This window comes from Pseudophryne corroboree, chromosome 9, assembly GCF_028390025.1.
Source record: "Pseudophryne corroboree isolate aPseCor3 chromosome 9, aPseCor3.hap2, whole genome shotgun sequence".
Classification (NCBI taxonomy): domain Eukaryota; kingdom Metazoa; phylum Chordata; class Amphibia; order Anura; family Myobatrachidae; genus Pseudophryne; species Pseudophryne corroboree.
In genome coordinates, this window is record NC_086452.1 from 34,085,590 (window position 1) to 34,109,509 (window position 23,920).

Consider the following 23,920-nt stretch of genomic DNA (forward strand, 5'->3'; position numbering starts at 1 on the left):
TAGTATGACACGCCTGATGTTGGAAAGTTTTAAAGGGCGAATGTCATTTAACGTATCCCTGATGATTGTTATTTCGTTGTCAAGTTTCGTTAATCTAAGTGCCGCCACTGCAGACTTTTGATGTTAACTCCGCGCCTGGCGGAGGTCAAAGGTCAGAGCATGTTCCGAAACAAACGTGTATTTCTAGTGTGTGTGTGTGTATATATATATATATATATATATATATATATATATATATATATATATATATTATATATATATATATATGGAGATAGAGAGACAGACAGATTATATAGGCAGGCGGGTGCTCTTCAGTTTGCCGGCTGTTGGGATCCCGACACCTTTTATCCCCTCCTGGGGGTCCACGACCCCCCTGGAGGGAGGATAGCGTGGCGCACGCAGCGAGCCCGCAAGGGGCTCATTTGCGCCCAGCTGTCGGTATGTCGGCCGCTGGAAGCCCAGCCGCCGGCATACCATACTACACCCATGATGGCTACACAGGCAGACATCTCAGTAATGTCAACTCCGTCCCAGGCACTATCTCCAAACCATAACATAGAAACAAGATCGACAATAGGGTTTCGGGAAGAGCTAAGGGCTTAATATTATTACTGTTAATACATCATGATGGAGGTATAGAAAGAAAAACAAAAAAATAGTCCCGCCATTTTAAAAAAAAAACAATTCTTTGCAATGGCTGAAAGCAGGAGTTAGGGGAACCATGGAAATAAAAATGCATTTTTCAGTAAAAGCATTGAGCATAACTAGATGTCTGGTTGGAGCCCAGGCAGACTGAAGCACATAAATTCCATTACACGCACGCTTCGGCGAGCTCGTAGTTATTTTAATAAAATATTATTTCACATCCAGAGCGTGACAGGCGTTCACTGCAGGGACCTTCAAATGAAATACGTGCGCGGCCGCTCCGGTATAGACAGACAATACATGAGCACGGGGATAATTTACGGTTACCTTTTTCCAGTCCTCGGATGGAATATAATCTTCATCATCCTCAGACTCTTCCTCCATCTCATTATCTGTGAGAGGACATTTCTGTTAAATTTCCTGACACTAGCGCAGAACAGCCCGTTAATCACAGACTGGCACACAGCAGAAGCGCCGACGAGTGAGGGTCACTTACTGGCATCAAAGTACTTGCAGCGACGCGGACGGATAACTTCTTGTGCGTCTTGCACAGAAGATGGTGCCGGATCGTCATTAGAAGATAGAGCCTCGTCTTCCTGAGCGGAGGAATCTTTAATGGTTTCATCCTGACAACAATAATAACAGATCCATACAAGCTGTAAGTTCACTGTAGTTCATTCCTCGACACACAACAGTGTCAGCTCTCTAAATGTGGTGGTACTACATGTCCCAGCAAAGCATATCAGGATGTGGGGTCGACCCACAGCTGGAGGGCCTCTGACCAGCATAGGACATGGGGTGGGCCCTATAGCAGCAGAGGTTTACAAAATGAAGTTTGAAATGAATACTACATAAGTGGAGCTTTACCATACAGCTATTAAATTTCAATTAGTGGTGTGGTAAGCCATGTTAACGTGGTCTGAATGTCAACACTGATGAAGTCTATATGGTCACATTGTCGACATTTGCCACCTCAACAGTGCCGTGATGTCGACAGTTAGAATGTCACCAGTACTATTTTAAACTAACCGCAGCCTAACCCTCATTATGCACATAATATAGACATACATGCGTACCGCCATTATAAATACGTCAGCATTCTGGACCTGTCCACATTATAGTGCCGACATTCCGATTGCTGACTTAGTAACTACAGACCCCTTATCAGCCTCCTGTCAAATCTGCTAATCCAGACACAAGAAATAGTACATCGCTACCGGTAACTAAACGGCAATCTGACAATCACCGATGTAATCCTGTTACATGCACCTTATTTTCACCGCTGCAGCCACTGACTCCATCATCATTATCTTCCTCCTCCTCTTCCTCATCCTCCTCTTCGTCATCCTCATCGTCTTCGTCCTCACCGGGCAGAGGTACAGTGCTACCGTAACCGTACAGCCTCAGCAGCTCGTGAATCGGCATTTCACTCTCCTGAAACCAAAACAGCCCTAGTAACACGCGCGTTCTGCGTATATTTACACCCAGGGGTCTTCACTTCCTTTCTGTGGTCACCGCTTGGACACATGTGCCGTTGGTCACTGAACTTACTGAAGAACTTGGTAATGCTAAGTAGTACAAAGATTAGAAAATATATAAAAATATGCAGTTGACGTAATTGGGCAAAAAAGTTTTTCTTCAATTGAAGGACGTTCATTGTCAGTCGGTAGAATGTGGTTACCAGGAGACAGCTTCACCTATTGCACAGTTCTATCATATACTACATGAAACGGGAGCCGTAAACCCAGAAATAAAATGCAATAAAAGCAGAGCGCTTAGGTTAACCCTTTCAGAGACATCAACACAGATTCTACTGACCTGTATGTGATATATAGATAGATATATATATATATATATATATATATATATATATATATATATATATATATATATTTTATTTTATTTATTTATTATTATTTTTTAGATGGGGAAGCTCTGCACTTCATAGACCTATTGATTACATGTAAATTACCTGATATGCCTGGTTCAACCGGGCAAAGGTTTGCTGGGCAGAACATTTTACCCCTATTCACACACTTAAGAGTCGACTTTTGAAAATTCCCTGGCTGCAAATAACTGTCACAGTTTCCAGACCACCCAGCAGGTCACATCTTCCAGGTAACCTAGCATGTGCACAGGGAGGGTTCACCAACTGTCACATTTTCCAGAGCACAGTGGTGATGCATTGTAAATGGCAGGCCAACATTTTGTCACAGAACTCTGAAAAGAAGCAACCAGTTATAACGCCAATATTTTTCTGCAAATCTACGGACCAAGACCTTTAATTTGGTAACTGATGTGCCCTGCTCAGACAACGGCATCATAGAAATTGGTCACTCATAAAAGTCGTCCGTCTGCGATTAATATATAGATAAGAGATCTGTGACGCCACAACTGCCGAGTCATGCCCTTCTCGCGGTACCACTGAATGCTGCCACTGTGCCCGGAACACCCCCGCCAGGGCTCTGATCTGACGTTCTTACAGCTACAACCAGACAGTCATTCCATTCTAAGCGCAAACCCTTTTAGCCCTGCTTTCATTTTGGCAGACGTACCCAAACTTTTATTTTTATTTTTTTTAGTCTTACATAATGGGGAAGGGGGGTGTTTAAAGATGATGCGCGCATTACATTATGTCAAGTGACTGTGGTTGCTATGGTGATGAATCATTAGCAGCAGCTTGAAAAAAAAGGAAGTGTGGTGCGTATCTTACAGCCAATAGGGATTAACTACAATAATAAATAAGAAACTTTTTCCCCCAACTTTAACTGAACCAAACCTTTGGACGGCTAGGAAAACACGGGTCTTAAAGCCCCCACAGCCCCTGGCAGTAAAGGGGTCCGCACTTACCCTCTCTAGATGCTCAATCTCAGTACTGAAATTCACCTCCCCCTCCATTAACTCTTCCTCCTCCAGCGTTCGCTCATCGTCAAACTCATGGACTAACATGTCAGCCGATGGGTCGAACTCATGGTCGTCGGACGCAGCAGAGCCTCCTGCACACAAGAGAAGAAGTCTGGTTTTACATGGAGGCCCGGACATGATCCCCTTTATATTCCAGGATATAAGGATATCCATGCTTGAGCACAGATGCATTTAGCATACAAAGCTGCAAAAAATATGAATATTGTTGATGCCAAATCTGATTTCAATGGTCCCCGTCACCTATGAACGTTGGAGCTGGCATTACACCTACTGCCCCGCCCCAGCTTAGCCGGCGTTACACCTGCTGCCCCGCCCTAGCTTAGCCGGCGTTACACCTACTGCCCCGCCCCAGCTTAGCCGGCGTTACACCTACTGCCCCGCCCCACCTTAAGCGGCGATCCACCTACTGCCCCGCCCCAGCTTAGCCGGCGTTACACCTGCTGCCCCGCCCTAGCTTAGCCGGCGTTACACCTGCTGCCCCGCCCCAGCTTAGCCGGCGTTACACCTACTGTCCCGCCCCAGCTTAACCGGCGTTACACCTACTTCCCCGCCCCAGCTTAGCCGGCGATCCACCTACTGCTCCGCCCCAGCTTAGCCGGCGATACACCTACTGCCCCGCCCCCGCTTAGCCGGCGTTACACCTACTGCCCGCCCCAGTTTAGCTGGCCTTACACATACTGCCCGTCCCTGCTTAGCTGGCGTTACACATACTGCCCCGCCCCTGCTTAGCCGGCATTACACATACTGCCCCGCCCCTGCTTAGCCGGCCTTACACATACTGCCTGCCCCGGTTTAGCCAGTGTTACACACACTGCCTGCCCCAGTTTAGCCAGTGTTACACATACTGCCTGCCCCGGTTTAGCCAGTGTTACACATACTGCCTGCCCCAGTTTAGCCAGCGTTACACATACTGCCCCGCCCCTGCTTAGCCGGCCTTACACATACTGCCTGCCCCGGTTTAGCCAGTGTTACACATACTGCCTTCCCCGGTTTAGCCAGTGTTACACATACTGCCTGCCCCAGTTTAGCCAGTGTTACACATACTGCCTGCCCCAGTTTAGCCAGTGTTACACATACTGCCTGCCCCAGTTTAGCTGGCGTTACACATACTGCCCGTCCCCAGCTTAGCCGGCATTACACCTACTGCCCGTCCCCAGCTTAGCCAGCTTTACACCTACTGCCCCGCCCAAGTTTAGCCAGCCTTACACATACTGCCCCACCCAAGTTTAGCCAGCCTTACACATACTGCCCCACCCAAGTTTAGCCAGCCTTACACATACTGCCCGTCCCGGTTTAGCTGAAACACACTCAATGTTAGATAACTGCAGAAAATCCCAATTTGCTAAGAGTAGAAGAATATCCTGTTCATCTTTCTCAGGAAAATGCTGAAATCCTATCACAATAAAGATAGGGCTATTTTAGCCCTGGTACTGTATGTGCATGTGATGGGCAGAGGCTAGGGATTGCTCATCGGCAGGGTGGGGGCAGAGACTGGTCGGGGTGGCTTCCCTACAGGAGCATGGCACAGGGTGATCCCCTGCAGGGGTAAGAGGCCGGTGAAACATGCAGCATTACATGTTGAATGCAGGCTGGCTATATGGGCTGTGTACCTTGTAGTATAAGATACAATGCAGTTTGCCCCCAGTGTGCCAGACACTACCCCTAATCTTTTATGCATGACTCACATGTTCCTTATAAAGGTCCAGGCTACTAACAGTCACGTTTCTCAAGAGCAGACATAATTAAGTCTTCTTCCCTGAATTTCTTTAATGAAGTCATCACAAAACATACGACTCTGTTTTGGGTGTAATATAGAATACAGTGCCACATCCTGAACAGAATGAAGAAGGAAAGGTGCGTTACCTGGGCTTGCGTTCCCAAGCGAAGGCTGCAAAGGAAAGCAAAAGTCAGTCAGAAATGGATGGATATATGGCGGTATATACACTCACACTAATATATATTTGCACAGGTGGGATGCGGATGGTGGTCATTAGGTCGACACGAGTTAGGTCAACATACATTGAGTCGACAGGTACTAGGTTAACGGCCTAATGAACAACACCCGTGAGATGCAACCCATGCTTGAGTGGGTTTCTTCCGGTTTCCTCCCACAATCCAAAAATACACACTCATTTTGTTGGGAGCCAATTAACCTACCAGTGTAAGCGTGCGTGGGTCGACTAGATCAGTGGTTCTCAAACTCGGTCCTCAGGACCCCACACGGTTCACGTTTTCCATGTCACCCGGCAGCTGCACTGTGTGTCACCAACTGCCACATTTTAAAAATCTACAGGTGACCTACAAAACCTGAACCGTGTGGGGTCCTGAGGACCGAGTTTGAGAACCTGTGGCCTAGATGGTTCTTATCTGTTGTCAAATTCTATGTTTGTATGTATTGTATTAACGTTCTACCGAGACTAAAGGGTACACACCTATACTTGTCTGCCCAATCACCCTGAAGATTACACAGCTGTGTATGCAGGAGCACAGAGTGACGGCAAAGGTGTGTATCCAGCTCAAAGGTAAGAGGGCTGATTCTGAGATAGGAGTAACTGTGCACCTGGGTAGCACCATGCTGCGCTGCAGAGGGGGCAGATATAACATGAGCAGAGAGAGAGAAATTTGGGAGGGGGCGTATACTAACTCAGATCTAACTTATAGCGTAAAGGGCCCCATACTCTAGAACGATAATGGCCGATTTTGGGCATCCAGCCCGATATATATCGGGTGAAATCGGGCATTTTTGATGTGTTTCTGATCCGATCTGCGTTCCCGTGAGCATCGGATCGGATCCTCCAGATTGAACGTGCTGCACTCGTGATATGTCGGACCCCGCAGGAATTGCTGGGATCAACCAAAAAAAAAAAAAAAATTGTATGCAAAAGGACAGCATACGATGTATCTCGGCCGATCCTGACGCCCGAGAGGCTGCCAGGGTGATCGCCTGCGACCTGTCAGACAGACAGGTCGCAGTAGTGTATGGGGGCCCTTTACAATAAGGCAGCATCTGTGGGCTACATGCAGAAGCAGCCGGTATTTATTATGCATGCAAAGAAATTTATTCGCTGGGATGTAGCCAAAAGGTCAATATCAATGCATAAGTAATATTTTGACACTCAGAAAGGTAGACAGGTGACATGTCAGCAATGTCGACATTAGGAATAGCTTGTTATGGATTAGCGTTAGGGAGAGTGGAGACAGTTACTGGAACACTGAAGGATCGGAGGTCTGACCCGGTGGTGACAGGCGCAGGATGACCTGGACCCAAAAGATATCGCTGCAGCCGCCAGGAGAAGGTAAGTCCCCGACGGGCCACCAGTTACGAAATGTCAACATTTTAACACGCTGACATTCCGTCACTGTCTACATAACGGCTGTCCAATATCAGAGTAGAGTCCATGTTTGCCCCCTGTGCTTTGCGACATGGTTTTACTCAAGGGCAAAGTTACTGGCTTGGCTTTTTTTATTTCTTGGAATCAGCCCCAAGGTGTGGCCCCTGAGGGGTATCAGGCCGGACCATGAGGATACAAATACTGCTGAAAATGGAGAAGGAAGCCAAAGGATAGGTAAAAGCCATCAAATCAGCTATGCTGCCGGTGGGAAACCTTTACCAACCAGGGCGGCTTCTTTCTGGCTGTGGGTCGGCCATAGATGACTGACAGCTCATGCATTGGCCAATCAGATTCAAATCATGCGGAGGAGATAGGACCTAATGATACAGTTACATAATACAGTGTGTCTGTCCGCCCGTTCCTCTACATACATAGCCGATGCTGAGAATACTATATACATGTGTATACATACACAGGCGGCGGCTCTGTCCTACACTAACATTCAGCCGTGATCTGGGAACTACTTCAAAGGCGGAAGCATTCGCTATGAGTTGCGAGATCACCGGCTTTCAGCGAATTGTTGGCTAAGCCAGAAACCACCTACATGCACCATGTCTAGGACCCCGTGTGTCCCGCAGAAAAGGTGGTTCACAATAGGGCATAATGCATAACTTATAGGACGCACATGAAAGCTGTCTGCGTCCCCTCTTGGGGTCCCAGATTTCCAGGTTGCACCCCTCTGGACTAAAGGGACATGTCAATTACAGAACAGGACACTGGTGTAAGATATATTTAAAATGGTGTCCGATTTAGTTACAGCCAATAGGTTGAAATGACAATGGCCGACACCAGTTTTTCACAATTTTTCCTTCATTTTTCGTACCATCCACGTGGAACGGTAGGTATCCTGTGATGAGTGCAGAGGCGCGAGGCACCTTGTTCACTCGCCATGCGGGGGGACATGGTACACTAATTGGGGGTCCACGTGCTAAAAGTTCAAAATTGACACCCCATCGACCTTTTGCATGCGTCAACCATTTTCATATCGATCTTTTGCAAGTTGACCTATGAAACATACCCAAACTTCAGGGCGAAGGAAGGGGGATCACTGAGCTCTATATACCATACTGCATATAACATGGCACCAGGAATCTGAGGGCTGAGACGCTGCAAGAGTACAACCACTTATACAAAGCTGAGCCCTTATTCATACAGCGTTACGTGACCCACATTTACATCAATGGCCCACTTCACAAAAGAACGGACAAACATTATTTAATTATATACAGTGCACATATACAGACAGCAACACTAGAACGCGGAACTACGTCTTATCACTGAAACATATGAAAAGAATATTTGTTCTTGTGCTAACACGGTCACCAGGGCGCTGCAGAGAGTAACCAGAACATAATGTAGATCGTCACAATGAGAGCAATACGTAGACACCGTCACGCTGAGCGCCATACTGGAAACAAGCCGCTCTACTATCAAACAGGACGGGCCCCGGGCCCCATAAACAATACATCTCTCCCATAGAAAGAAATGCCTTGCAAGCATTCAAACTTGCCCTACAACCAGGCGCCCTGTGGCAATCCAGCTACTGTGGAACTACACATCCCAGCGAGCCCGGAAAGTTTCAGCATGCTTTCACAGCAAAACTGCGGCAGGGCATGCTGGGAGGTGTAGTTCCACAGCAGCTGCAGCGACACATGTTGTCTACCCCCATGCAAGTGCAGCCTCTCTACTGTACTTCCAGTGGTGGCTCTAGAGGTGCGGCTGCAGCGCTGGCCAAGGCTCAAATTGGGGAGCCACACCTGCTGCCAGCGAGTCCCGGCCAGGGATGTTTGGGGGTGGCAGTTCCCCTATTTGAATTTTGGACTGTGCTGTGGCCCCACCTCTGAGTCGCCACTGATGACACCCACGGTTTTGGCGTCCACTGTGCTGCGCAGCGGCGAATTCTAAGGCAGCACACCCACGACTGATACTCCAAGTACATGCTGGATGTCAGCCGTGCTGGGTATGGGTCGACTCAACTTAGGTCGACGGTCATTAGGTCGACATATGTCGACCCATACACAGCAGTGCTGGGTATGGGTCGACCCATACACAGCAGTGCTGGGTATGGGTCGACTCAACTTAGGTCGACGGCCATTAGGTCGGCAATATGTCGACGCAATTTTTTGGGACTGTTTTTGGCGTTGTCTTCTTCGTAAAGTGACAGGAACCCCAATTAGTGCACAGTGTCCCCTCGCTTCACTCGCCATGCTTCGGGCAAGGTGCCACGCTCCACTACCGCTTCGCCCGGCACAGGTTACCTTTCCAATCGTAGTCCACGTGGATCGTCAAATATGGTACAAACCAAAAAATTAAGGGAGAAAAAAAAAAATGTGAAAAACTCATGTCGACCTTTTGACCTGTCGACCTAGTACATGTTTACCTAATGCATGTCGGCCTTCAGTGGTCAACCTAATGACTGTCGCCCTAAGCTGTGTCGACCTAACGACCGTATCCCCATGTGATCTATCTAGTTTCTCGTGCAACATGACACCACTCACCGGGAACTCAGAATAGGAAACAAGCGTATAGGGAAAAGCCCAGGACAGGTGACACAACTGTACGGTACTGTGAACGCGCATCAGGACGGTCTATTCATTGGTAATACGTCACAGAATGTGGTTTTTCAAAAAAAGGACCAGATTTATCAAGCCTTGGAGAGTGATAAATATCACGGTGATAAAGTACCAACCAATCAGCTCCTAGCTGCCGTGTTACAGGCCGTGCTTGAAAAATGACAGTTAGGAGCTGATTGGTTGGTACTTTCTCACCGTGCAATTTATCACTCTCCACGGCTTGATACATCTGGGCCAAAGGACCGATTCTGAGTCGCACACAAAAGCACACATGGTCGGCGAGTATATGCAAATACCGCTACTAAATCCTTCCCTTGTGCACCACCCGTGCAAGGTCTGAGACACCACAATCAGCGCACGCTGTAATACGGATGGGTGCAGCATTACATGCCACCATTGCATTCACTTGGGGGGGATCTCCATGTAAAAAAACCTCCGGATGGAGAATCCATGTAATTCTATAAGTCAGTACTGAGCATGCTGTGGCACTCACACCCCGCTGATCAGTACAATCTGGAATGTACGCACTATGCAATGCGGGTGATGACATGTAAATGAGGGTTCTAGATCCTGGAAGACACTCACAGGTGATCCTGATACTGTACTGGGAAAGCTGGTGCCAGTAACACACCGTTACACTCCATGCACACACAGCGTAAACACCACACAGCATTGCACTTTCTGTTTCCCTTTACGGCCAGCAGAAATGCCTGACACAGATTCCAAACGTCACCTTCCAAATGTGACAGAATCAGCTGCATGAGGAATCCCTGCCGGTGAGGGACCAAAATGGGCTTTAGGGTAACACAGACACCGCATCTCCACAAGGGCAGGGAGCTCTGTGGCAGAGTCATTATTAGGGGGCACCCCCTGATGCCCCTGGATCCAGGGGGCACCTGTTACAGAGAGTGGGGTGTTCTACCACACGGCAGTGCTGGGTGCAGGTTGGTGTGTATGTCACAGGCAGAGTTGTGACTAGAAGCTTTGGGTGGATGAGATGGGCATCTATTTGGGGCAGGGGGTGGGGTAGGAGAGTGCAGGGGGTATCAGTCAGGGATGGGGGGGGGGGAATGCAATCAGGGACAGTGGGAGGAGGCCGGTGCAGGAGGAATCAGTCAGCGACAGTGGGGGGAGGCGGATGCAAGTGGAATCAGGGGCAGTGGTGGCGCGCACAGGAGGCATCAGTCAGGGACAGTGGGGGTGGGGGCAGGTAAGGGGCAGTGGGGGTGGAGGCAGGTGAGGGGGGCATCAGACAGGGACAGTGTGGGTGGAGGTGGGTGCTGGGAGCATCATTTAGGTGCAGGAGGCATTAGTTAGGGTCAGCGGGAGGAGGTAGGTGAGGGGGCATCTGTCCGGGACAGTGGGGGGAGGTGGGTGCTGGAGGCATCAGTCAGGGACAGTGAGGGGAGTCGGGTGCAGGGGGCATCCATCTGGGTCAGCAGGGGGAGATGGGTATAGGGGGGCATCAGTTAGTGGCAGTGGGGGTTGAGGCGGGTGCTGGGGGCATCAGTGGGGTAGGCGGGTGTATGGGGCATCAGTTAGGGACAGCTGGGGGAGGTGGGTGCAGGGGGCATCAGTCAGGGACAGTGGGGGGTGGGCAGTTGCATGGGGTAGCAGTTAGGGGCAGCGGGGGTAGAGGCGAGTGCTGGGGGCATCAGTTAGGGGCAGGAGGGTGCTGGGGCCATCAGTTAGGGGCAGGCGGGTGCTGGGGGCATCAGTTAGGGGCAGGCGGGTGCTGGGGGCATCAGTTAGGGGCAGGCGGGTGCTGGGGGCATCAGTTAGGGGCAGGCGGGTGCTGGGGGCATCAGTTAGGGGCAGGCGGGTGCTGGGGGCATCAGTTAGGGGCAGGCGGGTGCTGGGGGCATCAGTCAGGGACAGTGGGGGGTGGGCAGTTGCATGGGGTATCAGTTAGGGGCAGCGGGGGTAGAGGCGGGTGCTGGGGGCATCAGTCAGGGACAGTGGGGAGTGGGCAGTTGCATGGGGCATCAGTTAGGGTCAGCGGGGGGAGGCACGGGCAGTGGGGGCTCCGGGGGAGGCACGGGCAGAGGTACACCCCCATGGCGGGAGGGCTCAGCAGCGATGATCGGGGAGGGAGCGGTTTCCCGCCCAGTCAGGAGAGACATCTCCCGGTGTGGCGCTTGGGCCGGGGCAGCTATGGGGACGGCACCGGGGTCAGCGGAGGATCCCCCGCCCGGGGATGGGGGAGAAGTTTAGGAGCGCGGGACAGGGCAACAGCGGCAACAAGTGGTGATGGCGGGAGGGCCAGGCCCGGTGTCCGGGCGGCGGCGGAGGGGGCGGAGACGCGCCGGTACCGGGGACGGGGTATAGATGAGTTCCCTCCTTACCTCCGCCATGTTCCCGAGCTGACGGGTCACATCGCGGGTCAGCGCAGGAGCCCGGATGGAGGCGGAAGCGACCGAGCAGCGTCCGCCAGGGGGCGCAGCCAATCGGAGCGCAGCAGGAGGCGTGGTCTGGTGGAGGCGTGGCTCCAGGCGGCCGTATGGGTGGGCGTGACTAGGTAAAGGGGGCGGCACTCCGTCTCCATGGTGACACAGAACGCGTTTTTCGGAAGCAGCAGCTCAGACCCGCGACCCTCAGCATGTCCGGGCCCCAGGGGCCCCGAGCCCGACACCCCGGGACCAGCGTGTGAGTATCCCGGCCCCTCCGACAGATCTGCCCCTAGCTGCCATACCCACACACTGTACCGTGCCCCCTGCCCTCATACCCACACACTGTACAGTGCCCCCTGCCCTCATACCCACACACTGTACCGTGCCCCCTGCCCTCATACCCACACACTGTACCGTGCCCCCTGCCCATCATACCCACACACTGTACCGTGCCCTCTGCCCTCATACCCATACACTGTACCATGCCCCTGCCCATCATACCCACACACTGTACCGTGCCCCCTGCCCATCATACCCACACACTGTACCGTGCCCCCTGCCCTCATACCCACACACTGTACCGTGCCCCCTGCCCTCATACCCACACACTGTACCGTGCCCCCTGCCCTCATACCCACACACTGTACCGTGCCCCCTGCCCATCATACCCACACACTGTACCATGCCCCTGCCCATCATACCCACACACTGTACCGTGCCCCCTGCCCATCATACCCACACACTGTACCGTGCCCCCTGCCCTCATACCCACACACTGTACCGTGCCCCCTGCCCTCATACCCACACACTGTACCGTGCCCCCTGCCCTCACACCCCCCCTGCCCTCATACCCACACACTGTACCGTGCCCCCAGCCCTCATACCCACACACTGTACCGTGCCCCCTGCCCTCATACCCACACACTGTACCGTGCCCCCTGCCCTCATACCCACACACTGTACCGTGCCTCCTGCCCTTATACCCACACACTGTACCGTGCCCCCTGCCCTCATACCCACACACTATACCGTGCCTCCTGCCCTCATACCCACACACTGTACTGTGCCTCCTGTCCTCATACCCACACACTGTACCGTGCCCCCTGCCCTCATACCCACACACTGTACCATGCCCCCTCCCTCATACCCACATACTGTACCATGCCCCCTGCCTTCATACCCACACACTGTACCGTGCCCCCTGCCCTCATACCCACACACTGTACCATGCCCCCTCCCTCATACCCACACACTGTACCATGCCCCCCTGCCCTCATACCCACACACTGTATCGTGCCCCCTGCCCTCATACCCACACACTGTACCGTGCCCCCTGCCCTCATACCCACACACTGTACCGTGCCCCCTGCCCTCATACCCACACAATGTACCCGGGGCCGGCTCTACCATTAGGCAGCATTAGGCGGATGCCTAGGGGCGCCAGCCCCTGGAGGGCGCCACTGAATTGATCTAGCAAAAAACTGAAGGATAGCTCTGCATGCATCTTTCTCTTTTTACACTGTGCTGCCTGCTGCTGCGGGTCTAATCAGGTGCAGCCACCACTATCAGGCTGTACCACATAGTGCCTCAGCACTTCCTCCATGCTGACACGTGTAACATCAAGTCACGTGAAGGCACATAGGGGGCGGATGTAATTATGGCTCCCGAGGGGCACCCGCATGGCGGCTCCTCATAGCCCTGACGCACCTCCTGCAGGAGAGTTGAAGGTTGGGGGGCACCAGGTTGAAGCTTTGCCTAGGGTGCAGAGAGACCTTGCACCGGCCCTGACTGTACCGTGCCTCCGGCCCTCAGACCCACACACTGTACCGTGCCCCCTGCCCTCATACCAACACACTGTACCGTGCCCCCTGCCCTCATACCCACACACTGTACCGTGCCTCCTGCCCTCATACCCACACACTGTACCGTGCCCCTGCCCTCATACCCACACACTGTACCGTGCCCCCTGCCCTCATACCCACACACTGTACCATGCCCCCTCCCTCATACCCACACACTGTACCGTGCCCCTTGCCCTCATACCCACACACTGTACCGTGCCCCCTGCCCTCATACCCACACACTGTACCGTGCCCCCTGCCCTCACCCCCCCTGCCCTCATACCCACACACTGTACCGTGCCCCCTGCCCTCATACCCATACACTGTACCACGCCCTTGCCCTCATACCCACACACTGTACCGTGCCCCCTGCCCTCATACCCACACACTGTACCGTGCCCCCTGCCCTCACCCCCCCCCCTGCCCTCATACCCACACACTGTACCGTGCCCCCTGCCCTCATACCCACACACTGTACCAAGCCCCCTCCCTCATACCCACACACTGTACCGTGCCCCCTGCCCTCATACCCACACACTGTACCGTGCCCCCTGCCCTCATACCCACACACTGTACCTGCCCCCTGCCCTCATACCCACACACTGTAACGTGCCCCCTGCCCATCATACCAACACACTGTACTGTGCCCCCTGCCCATCATACCCACACACTGTACCATACCCCCTGCCCTCATACCCACACACTGTACCCTGCCCCCTGCCTTCATACCCACACACTGTACCGTGCCCTCTGCCCTCATACCCACACGTTGTACTGTGCCCCCTGCCCTCATACCCACACACTATACCGTGCCCCCTGCCCTCATATCCCCCCTGCCCTCATACCCACACACTGTACCATGCCCCCTGCCCTCATACCCACACACTGTACCGTTCCCCCTGCCCATCATACCCACACACTGTACAGTGCTCCCTGCCCTCATACCCACACACTGTACCGTGCCCCCTGCCCTCAACCCCACACACTGTACCGTGCCCCCTGCCCTCATACCCACACACTGTACCGTGCCCCCTGCTCTCATAACCACACACTGTACCGTGCCCCCTGCCCTCATACCCACACACTGTACCGTGCCCCCTGTCCTCAAACCCACACACTGTACAGTGCCCCCTGCCCTCAACCCCACACACTGTACCATGCCCCCTGCCTTCATACCCACACACTGTAACATGCCCCCTGCCCATCATACCCACACACTGTACCATGCCCCCTGCCCTCATACCCACACACTGTATCATGCCCCTTGCCCTCATACCCACACACTGTACCGTGCCCCCTGTCCTCAAACCCACACACTGTACAGTGCTCCTAGCCCTCATACCCACACACTGTACCGTGCCCCCTGCCCTCAACCCCACACACTGTACCGTGCCCCCTGCCCTCATACCCACACACTGTAACATGCCCCCTGCCCTCATACCCACACACTGTACCGTGCCCCCTGCCCATCATACCCACACACTGTACCGTGCCCCCTGCCCTCATACCCACACACTGTACCGTGCCCCCTGCCCTCATACCCACACACTGTACCGTGCCCCCTGCCCTCAACCCCACACTGTACCGTGCCCCCTGCCCTCATACCCACACACTGTACCGTGCTCCACCGTGCTCCCTGCCCTCATACCCACACACTGTACCGTGCCCCCTGCCCTCATACCCACACACTATACCGTGCTCCCTGCCCATCATACCCACACACTGTACCGTGCCCCTGCCCATCTTACCCACACACTGTACCGTGCCCCCTGCCCTCATACCCACACACTGTACCGTGCCCCCTGCCTTCATACCCACACACTGTACCGTGCCCCCTGCCCTCATACCCACAAACTGTAAAGTGCCCCCTGCCCATCATACCAACACACTGTACCGTGCCCCCTGCCCATCATACCCACACACTGTACCGTGCCCCCTGCCCTCATACCCACACACTGTAACGTGCCCCCTGCCCATCATCCCTGCCCATCATACCAACACACTGTACCGTGCCCCCTGCCCATCATACCCACACACTGTACCGTGCCCTCCTGCCCTCATACCCACACACTGTACCGTGCTCCCTGCCCATCATACCCACATACTGTACCGTGCCCCCTGCCCTCATATCCACACACTGTACCGTGCCCCCTGCCCTCATACCCACAGACTGTACCGTGCCCCCTGCCCTCATACCCACACACTGTACCGTGCCCCCTGCCCTCATATCCACACACTGTACCATGCCCCCTGCCCTCATACCCACACACTGTACCGTGCCCCCTGCCTGTCACACCCACACACTGTACCATACCCCCTGCCCTCAAACCCACACACTGTACCGTGCCCCCTGCCCTCATACCCACACACTGTACCATGCCCCCTGCCTGTCATACCCACACACTGTACCATACCCCCTGCCCTTATACCCACACACTGTACCGTGCCCCCTGCCTTCATACCAACACACTGTACCGTGCCCCCTGCCCTCATACCCACACACTGTACCGTGCCCCCTGCCCTCATACCCACACACTATACCGTGCCCCCTGCCCTCATATCCCCCCTGCCCTCATACCCACACACTGTACCATGCCCCCTGCCCTCATACCCACATACTGTACCATGCCCCCTGCCCATCATACCCACACACTGTACAGTGCCCCCTGCCTTATACCCACACACTGTACCGTGCCCCCTGCCCTCAACCCCACACACTGTACCGTGCCCCCTGCCCTCATATCCACACACTGTACCTTGCCCCCTGCCCTCATATCCACACACTGTACCGTGCCCCCTGCCCTCATACCCACACACTGTACCATGCCCCTGCCCATCATACCCACACACTGTACAGTGCCCCCTGCTCCCATACCCACACACTGTACCGTGCCCCCTGCCCTCATACCCACACACTGTACCGTGCCCCCTGTCCTCAAACCCACACACTGTACAGTGCCCCTTGCCCTCATACCCACACACTGTACCGTGCCCCCTGCCCTCAACCCCACACACTGTACCATGCCCCCTGCCTTCATACCCACACACTGTAACATGCCCCCTGCCCGTCATACCCACACACTGTACCGTGCCCCCTGCCCTCATACCCACACACTGTAACATGCCCCCTGCCCTCAAACCCACACACTGTACCATGCCCCCTGCCCTCAACCCCACACACTGTACCGTGCCCCCTGTCTTCATACCCACACACTGTACCGTGCCCCCTGCCCTCATACCCACACACTGTACCGTGCCCCCTGCCCTCATACCCACACACTGTACCGTGCCCCCTGCCCTCAACCCCACACACTGTACCATGCCCCCTGCCCTCATACTGATAAAGTCTGTTGTTTCCTATAAACATTAAGCTATATTCTATTATGGACTACGTACGCTATTGGCGCACTGAGCACCGTAAGGGTACGCACTTAGCGTAGCAGACGCTAGGCCGTGGGCGCGACGCACGAGCGACACGTATGCTCACGGTATGTTACACAGTAACCCTTAGTAACAACACACCGAAAGGGTATGCTTTACACTTTAAACCTTGGCAATGAAATACTATAATGATGTAATACTTATTAACCTTGATAATATGAAAACTGTTTGAGCGATTGAGACGCTCACAAAACCCTTTACAGTAACTAGTGAAAACACAAGACCTGGTTTGGATTTAAAAACCACTTAGGCTCTAACACCTTCGTGGATAATTATTTTCGAGTAAAAAGGGGAAAAAACAGTACAGCTTATACACTACAAAACTAACATCAAAATCTAAACAGAATAATGAGGAATAATATGAACAATAGCGAACGATCGCAAATACAAGAAAAACAGAATGAGTACACAATGAGAACAAATGGCAAACACAGAGGATAACAAAATGGCTACAGAGAACTTACACACGTGGGAATGATTCGCAAGCGCGTCCTGGATCCAGCCCTCAGCCTTCAATGTGAAAACCTTGCAGAGAGAGTGAGTGACTGGACAGGTAATGGTGGTCTTTATATACACAGCATACAGTAACAATACAATGGTCCCTATAATCTCATGGTTCATTGGACACAGGAATGTGTCTCTGCATTATAACAAAAGGTCATAGGTGGGTTCAAACAGGTGGGCTGTGTCTCTCCCCAACTGCTGTAGTGGGTGGTATCCTCTGGATTCCCCCCGCATGGATAATGAACAGCAAATACAGTAAATGTCTATAAACTACTTTTGTACATAACTATACGCAGGAGCGAGCAATCTCTTCCTAACCAACACCGAAATGTTACTATTAAAATACTCTACAGCTGGATACTAGACACCACCGTTCAACCTTTATCTGACCCTTCCTATCATGCAAAGAGGAATCTCTCTGTCCAGGAACAGTTTAAACTAAACATACTTTCTGACATTGTTAAGGGGAATGTTCACTACAATATACGCAATATGAGTTAAATATGCTATGATCGAGTCGCACACTAGACGCTTACAAACTCTACCGTAAATGCGCATACACCGCGCGTGATCGCCGGAGCGATCTTACGCAAATTGCGGATATGTGCACGCTGTTATGCACACCAGTGCCTGCAGGAATGTACTGGTGTCTGAACTGTTATGCACACCAGTGCCTGCAGGAATGTACTGGTGTCTGAACGGATAGGGATGCAAAACAAATGAACTTACAGACAGACTGGGGAATATGACATTACGTACACAGAAGGTGATATGGTAACAAAATAAACACAAAGTGAACAGAGAAGCCCAGAGGCTAAGAAACTGGGTGTCTCCCTATTATTAGGAATGCTCAGATGAAAAAAGCAAGATGTTGTGTTTTAATACGTAGAGAACCCGAAATGCTGTTGCTAAGGGCAACAGCAAAACCCTACAGGGTTACCAACGGGTGTGGCAGTAAACTCCTTGGTCAGAGATGGAATGATAGACACAAGGAGAGTCTCCACAATCCTAATCCTCACTTGCAGTGCACAGGTTCAGCTTACTGCCACTAAACTGAATACCTGAACACCTTGCACAGTGAGACAGGATTTAGGCAGGCAGTCTGAGAATACAGCCGCAAACCTGCTAAGTTCACAGAGTAGCAAAAGAACCCCAGCAGGTTAAACGACTGACTCCAGTCTTACTGCTAGGTCTGGATTGGCAGAGTGTAGTACCAAATCCCCAGGCCTATTTGCAGTAAGCAACAACAAATACAAAGCTACACAGTACTGGCTAACTTTCAGGAACTGACTAACCAACAAAGATTCAGCAGCATCTGCTTAACCTGAGAAGAGGCCTTATAAAGCAGGTGCTGTCCACGCCCCACTCAGACCTCACAGACTGTGAGCACAAAAACCAGCACCGGATCCCCTGCCGTGCACAGAGCCTGTAACCACTGCACAGCAAAAGACCCGAACCGGAGTATCAGCTGCGCTCAGGTTACTCCGCTAGCACTTGTCTCCCGGTTGCCATGACGACGTGGCAGCACAGGGCAGGAGACTCTAACAGTACCCCCCCTCTGACGAGGGGTCAAAGAACCCCTACCACCGGGTTTATCGGGGAACTGCGAGAAGAAAGAGCGTATCAGTCTGGGGGCATGAAGATCACAACTGCGCACCCACGACCGCTCCTCTGGGCCATACCCCTTCCAGTGCACCAAAAATGACAGCCGACCCCGAACCATCTTGGAGTCAAGAATCCTTTCAACAACAAACTCCTTCTGGCCACGTATCAGAAGAGGAGAAGGTCTTCCACTGGAAGAAGGATTACTAATCGCCCGTTTTAAAAGGGAACAATGAAATGTTTTATTGATACCCAAAGAACGGGGCAGGTCTAACTGAAATGCCACCGGATTGATTACCCTGGTGATCTTATAAGGGCCGATGAACCGGGGGCCTAACTTATGAGATGGCTGTCTCAACTTCAAATTCTTGGTAGACAACCAGACGAAGTCTCCTAATTTGAAGCTGCAGGGTCTTTTCCGCTTATCAAAAACCCTTTTGGTCACTAATGACACAGACACAAGGGCTTTCTTCACTTTCCTCCAAATACCTCTAAGGACAGAAACCACAGAGGAACCACCAGGCGTGGAGTCCAGGGGGTCAAAAGAATTGGCCTTAGGATGATGCCCATACACACAAAGGAAGGGAGAGATCCCTGTAGCAGAGTGAGCTGCGTTGTTATAGGCAAACTCCGCCATGGACAGATGAGCAACCCAGTCAGTCTGACACTTGGAGACATAACACCTGAGGAACTGCTCCAAGGACTGGTTCACCCTTTCAGTCTGCCCATTAGACTGCGGATGGTAGCCTGACGACAAGCTGACAGAAATCTGGAGATCGGAACAAAATGCCCTCCAGAATTTGGCCACAAACTGGGATCCGCGGTCAGAGACCACATCAAGTGGCAACCCGTGGAGACACACAACATGCAGCATAAATAATTCAGACAGGCGTCTGGCCGATGGCAGCCCAACCAGTGGAACGAAGTGCGCCATCTTCGAAAACCTGTCAACGACAACCCAGATGGCTGTCATCCCCGAGGATTTGGGCAAGTCCACCACAAAATCCATTGAAATGTGGGTCCATGGCTTAGATGGGATAGAGAGTGGATGTAATGGGCAAACAGGAACCCCTCTAGGAGTCTTATTTCGGGCACAGATGTCACATGCCCGAACCCACTGATCCACATCCTTAGCCACCGAGGGCCACCACACCGCCCTAGATAGCAACTCCCGAGTTCTGGCAATACCCGGGTGACCTGCCGACTTCTTGGCATGGAATTCCAGGAACACTCGCTGTCTTAACCTAGGAGGCACAAACAAAAGACCTACCGGAAGGTCTGGAGGAGCCTGCTCCTGTGCTCTAAGGACTAATGACAAGAGGTCCTGGGTAATGCCCACTTTAATACATGATGGGGACACAATGGGCAACGGCTCCTCGGTGGTCTCCTGGATTGGAGCAAAACTCCGCGAGAGCGCATCAGCCTTGATGTTTTTTGACCCAGGGCGATATGTTATCAAAAAATTAAAGCGAGCAAAAAACAAAGCCCATCGTGCCTGCCTGGCATTGAGACGCTTCGCTGACTCTAAATATGCCAGATTCTTATGGTCGGTGAGAATTGAGACCACAAACTTAGCCCCCTCAAGCCAGTGTCTCCACTCCTCGAGTGCATCCTTAATAGCCAACAATTCCCGGTTACCCACGTCATAATTCATCTCGGCAGGCGAAAATTTACGGGAAAAGTAAGCACAGGGATGAAGGCGATTATCAGACACTCCCATCTGAGAGAGCACTGCCCCAATACCCATCTCAGAGGCATCCACCTCCACCACAAAAGGACGCTCTGGATCTGGGTGTCGCAGCACCTTGGCCGAGACAAATGCCCTTTTGAGACGGGCAAAAGCCGATTTAGCCTCACAAGACCAGTGAGCAACATCCGCCCCTTTCTTAGTGAGTGCCACCAAGGGCGCCACTATAGACGAAAATCCAGCGATAAATCGTCTATAAAAATTCGCAAAGCCCAGGAAACGCTGAAGCGCCTTCAAACTAGTGGGCTGCACCCAATCCAGGACTGCCTGTACCTTGGAACCCTCCATTTGGAAACCTTCTGGGGAGATAATATATCCTAGAAATGCGATTTGCTGAACTTCAAATTCGCACTTCTCCAGCTTCGCCCCAAGCCGGTGGTCTCTGAGTTTCTGGAGAACTAAGCGTACATGCTTCCGATGTTCCTCCAGGGAATGGGAGAAGATTAGGATGTCATCTAAGTATACAACTAAGAATCTATCCAAATATTTCCTGAGTACATCGTTCATGAAATCCTGGTAGACTGCCGGGGCATTACAGAGCCCAAAAGGCATCACCAAATATTCATAATGCCCTGAGTGGGTATTAAAGGCAGTCTTCCATTCATCCCCCTCTCTTATTCGGATTAGATTGTACGCCCCGCGTAGGTCAATCTTAGAAAAAATGGTGGCAGTACGAAGCTGGTCAAACAAGACCGAAATGAGAGGCAGTGGGTATGAGTTTTTAATCGTGATACGGTTCAATTCCCTGAAGTCGATGCAGGGTCGCAACGAACCGTCCTTTTTACCCACGAAGAAGAACCCCGACCCAACTGGAGACTGTGAAGGTCTGATAAATCCCTTAGCCAAGTTCTCCTGAATGTACTCTGCCATAGCCTGAGTCTCAGGACGTGACAGGGAGTACAACCTGCTTTTGGGAAGCTTAGCATTTGGCAACAAATCAATGGCACAGTCATAGGGGCGATGGGGAGGTAGTACCTCTGCAACTTTTTTGGAGAACACGTCCGCAAAATCTGCATAACACCCTGGCAATCCTGGCAAACTTAGCTGCGAGAGCCTGACTGGAAGGCTCAAGAAACTCCTGAAACAATCAGTACCCCAACTAAGAATCTCCCCAGAGACCCAGTCAAATTGAGGATTGTGGGCCCTTAACCAGGGTAACCCCAACACCAATGGGGCAAAAGTACAGACAGTCACATAAAAGGACAATTTTTCAGAGTGTGTGGCTCCAATAAACAAAGAAATCTGGCTAGTGCAAGAGGTAATTTTACCTTGGGATAATGGTTCCCCGTTTAACCCACAAATCTCAATTTCCGATGCCAAGGGTACTAAGGGAACAGAGTGTTTCAGGGCGAATTGGCGGTCCATAAAAACCCCGTCGGCCCCACTGTCCACAAAGGCCTCAGTCTTGACAGTTTGACCGAGGATCTTCAAGGTCACCGGAATGATAAAAGTCTTCTTGGGAAATTCTGACTTCTGGCCTGACAAGATATTTCCCATCACCCTCAGGCCCTGAAGTTTTCCGGCTTTTCTGGGCATGATACTACCACATGACCTTTATTCCCACAGTACAAACACAACCCCTGCTGTCTCCTCCGCGTCTTCTCACGCGAGGAGAGGCGGGTAGCCCCAATCTGCATAGGCTCCTCGGAAAATTCCTCAGAGTCTGAGGTTCCCTTGGGAAAGAAGGAAACCTCGGTCTCCCTTTCAAGCCTACGCTCTCTCAGCCGTCTATCCACCCGGATGGATAACTGCATGAGCTGATCCAAGCTATCAGGCAAGGGATATTGTACCAGTTGGTCTTTTATCTGGTTAGAAAGACCTCTTCGGTACTGGTGTCTCAGGGCTGGGTCATTCCACTGGGTATCATGGGCCAACCTCCGAAACTCCGTACAGTAAACCTCAACTGGCCTTCGCCCTTGCTTAAGGATCGAAATCTGAGCCTCGGCTGAGGCCGTCTTGTCAGGGTCATCATACAACATGCCCAGTGCCGTAAAAAAAGCATCAACACTTTTAAGCGACGGACAGTCAGGCTGCAACCCATATGCCCAGACCTGTGGGTCTCCTTGTAGCAAGGAAATCACTATGCCCACCCGCTGAATCTCCGACCCTGAAGACTGAGGCCTAAGCCGGAAGTACAGCTTGCAGCTCTCCTTGAAACAAAAGAACTGCGAGCGATCTCCAGAAAAACGATCAGGGAGATTTACTTTCGGCTCCTTAACCCCTGAAGGTGCTGCTGCTGCGGGAGTTCCGCCAGCGGCCTGGGAGGTGTGCATTTTAATGGACAAATCATTAAATTGTCGAGTCAGGACCTGCACCTGATCGACCACATGTTGCAACGTATTTTGAGGGGTATGCTCCATATTCCCACAAAATTTCAACAGGAGTATTAGGCTGCTGAATATGTTATGCACACCAGTGCCTGCAGGAATGTACTGGTGTCTGAACTGTTATGCACACCAGTGCCTGCAGGAATGTACTGGTGTCTGAACGGATAGGAATGCAAAACAAATGAACTCACAGACAGACTGGGGAATATGACATTACGTACACAGAAGGTGATAGGGTAACAAAATAAACACAAAGTGAACAGAGAAGCCCAGAGGCTAAGAAACTGGGTGTCTCCCTATTATTAGGAATGCTCAGATGAAAAAAGCAAGATGTTGTGTTTCAATACGTAGAGAACCCGAAATGCTGTTGCTAAGGGCAACAGCAAAACCCTACAGGGTTACCAACGGGTGTGGCAGTAAACTCCTTGGTCAGAGATGGAATGATAGACACAAGGAGAGTCTCCACAATCCTAATCCTCACTTGCAGTGCACAGGTTCAGCTTACTGCCACTAAACTGAATACCTGAACACCT

General features: G+C 51.9%; 2 protein-coding genes across 6 annotated transcripts in view; one reads left to right on the forward strand and one right to left on the reverse strand.

Annotated features, from left to right (window-relative positions):
• MIER1 (MIER1 transcriptional regulator) overlaps window positions 1–11,975 on the reverse strand; it is a 67,739-nt gene extending 55,764 nt beyond the window's left edge. For 2 of the 4 annotated variants that reach the window (XM_063939142.1, XM_063939141.1), the window contains exons 1-6: window positions 11,881–11,975; window positions 5,434–5,458; window positions 3,496–3,641; window positions 1,915–2,079; window positions 1,142–1,271; window positions 973–1,037 (exon numbers count right to left, since the gene is read on the reverse strand). In XM_063939142.1, the coding sequence (XP_063795212.1) occupies window positions 973–1,037; window positions 1,142–1,271; window positions 1,915–2,079; window positions 3,496–3,641; window positions 5,434–5,458; window positions 11,881–11,889 (540 nt within the window). In that variant the 5' untranslated portion in view covers window positions 11,890–11,975. The other 2 variants (XM_063939144.1, XM_063939143.1) reach the window with 2 other exon arrangements.
• The window catches only part of DNAI4 (dynein axonemal intermediate chain 4), a 95,240-nt gene continuing 83,201 nt past the window's right edge, over window positions 11,882–23,920 (forward strand). The window contains exon 1 of one of the 2 annotated variants that reach the window (XM_063939140.1): window positions 11,882–12,181. In XM_063939140.1, coding sequence (XP_063795210.1) covers window positions 12,135–12,181 — 47 coding nt within the window. In that variant the 5' untranslated portion in view covers window positions 11,882–12,134. The remainder of the gene's footprint in view (window positions 12,182–23,920) is intronic. The other variant, XM_063939139.1, reaches the window with a different exon arrangement.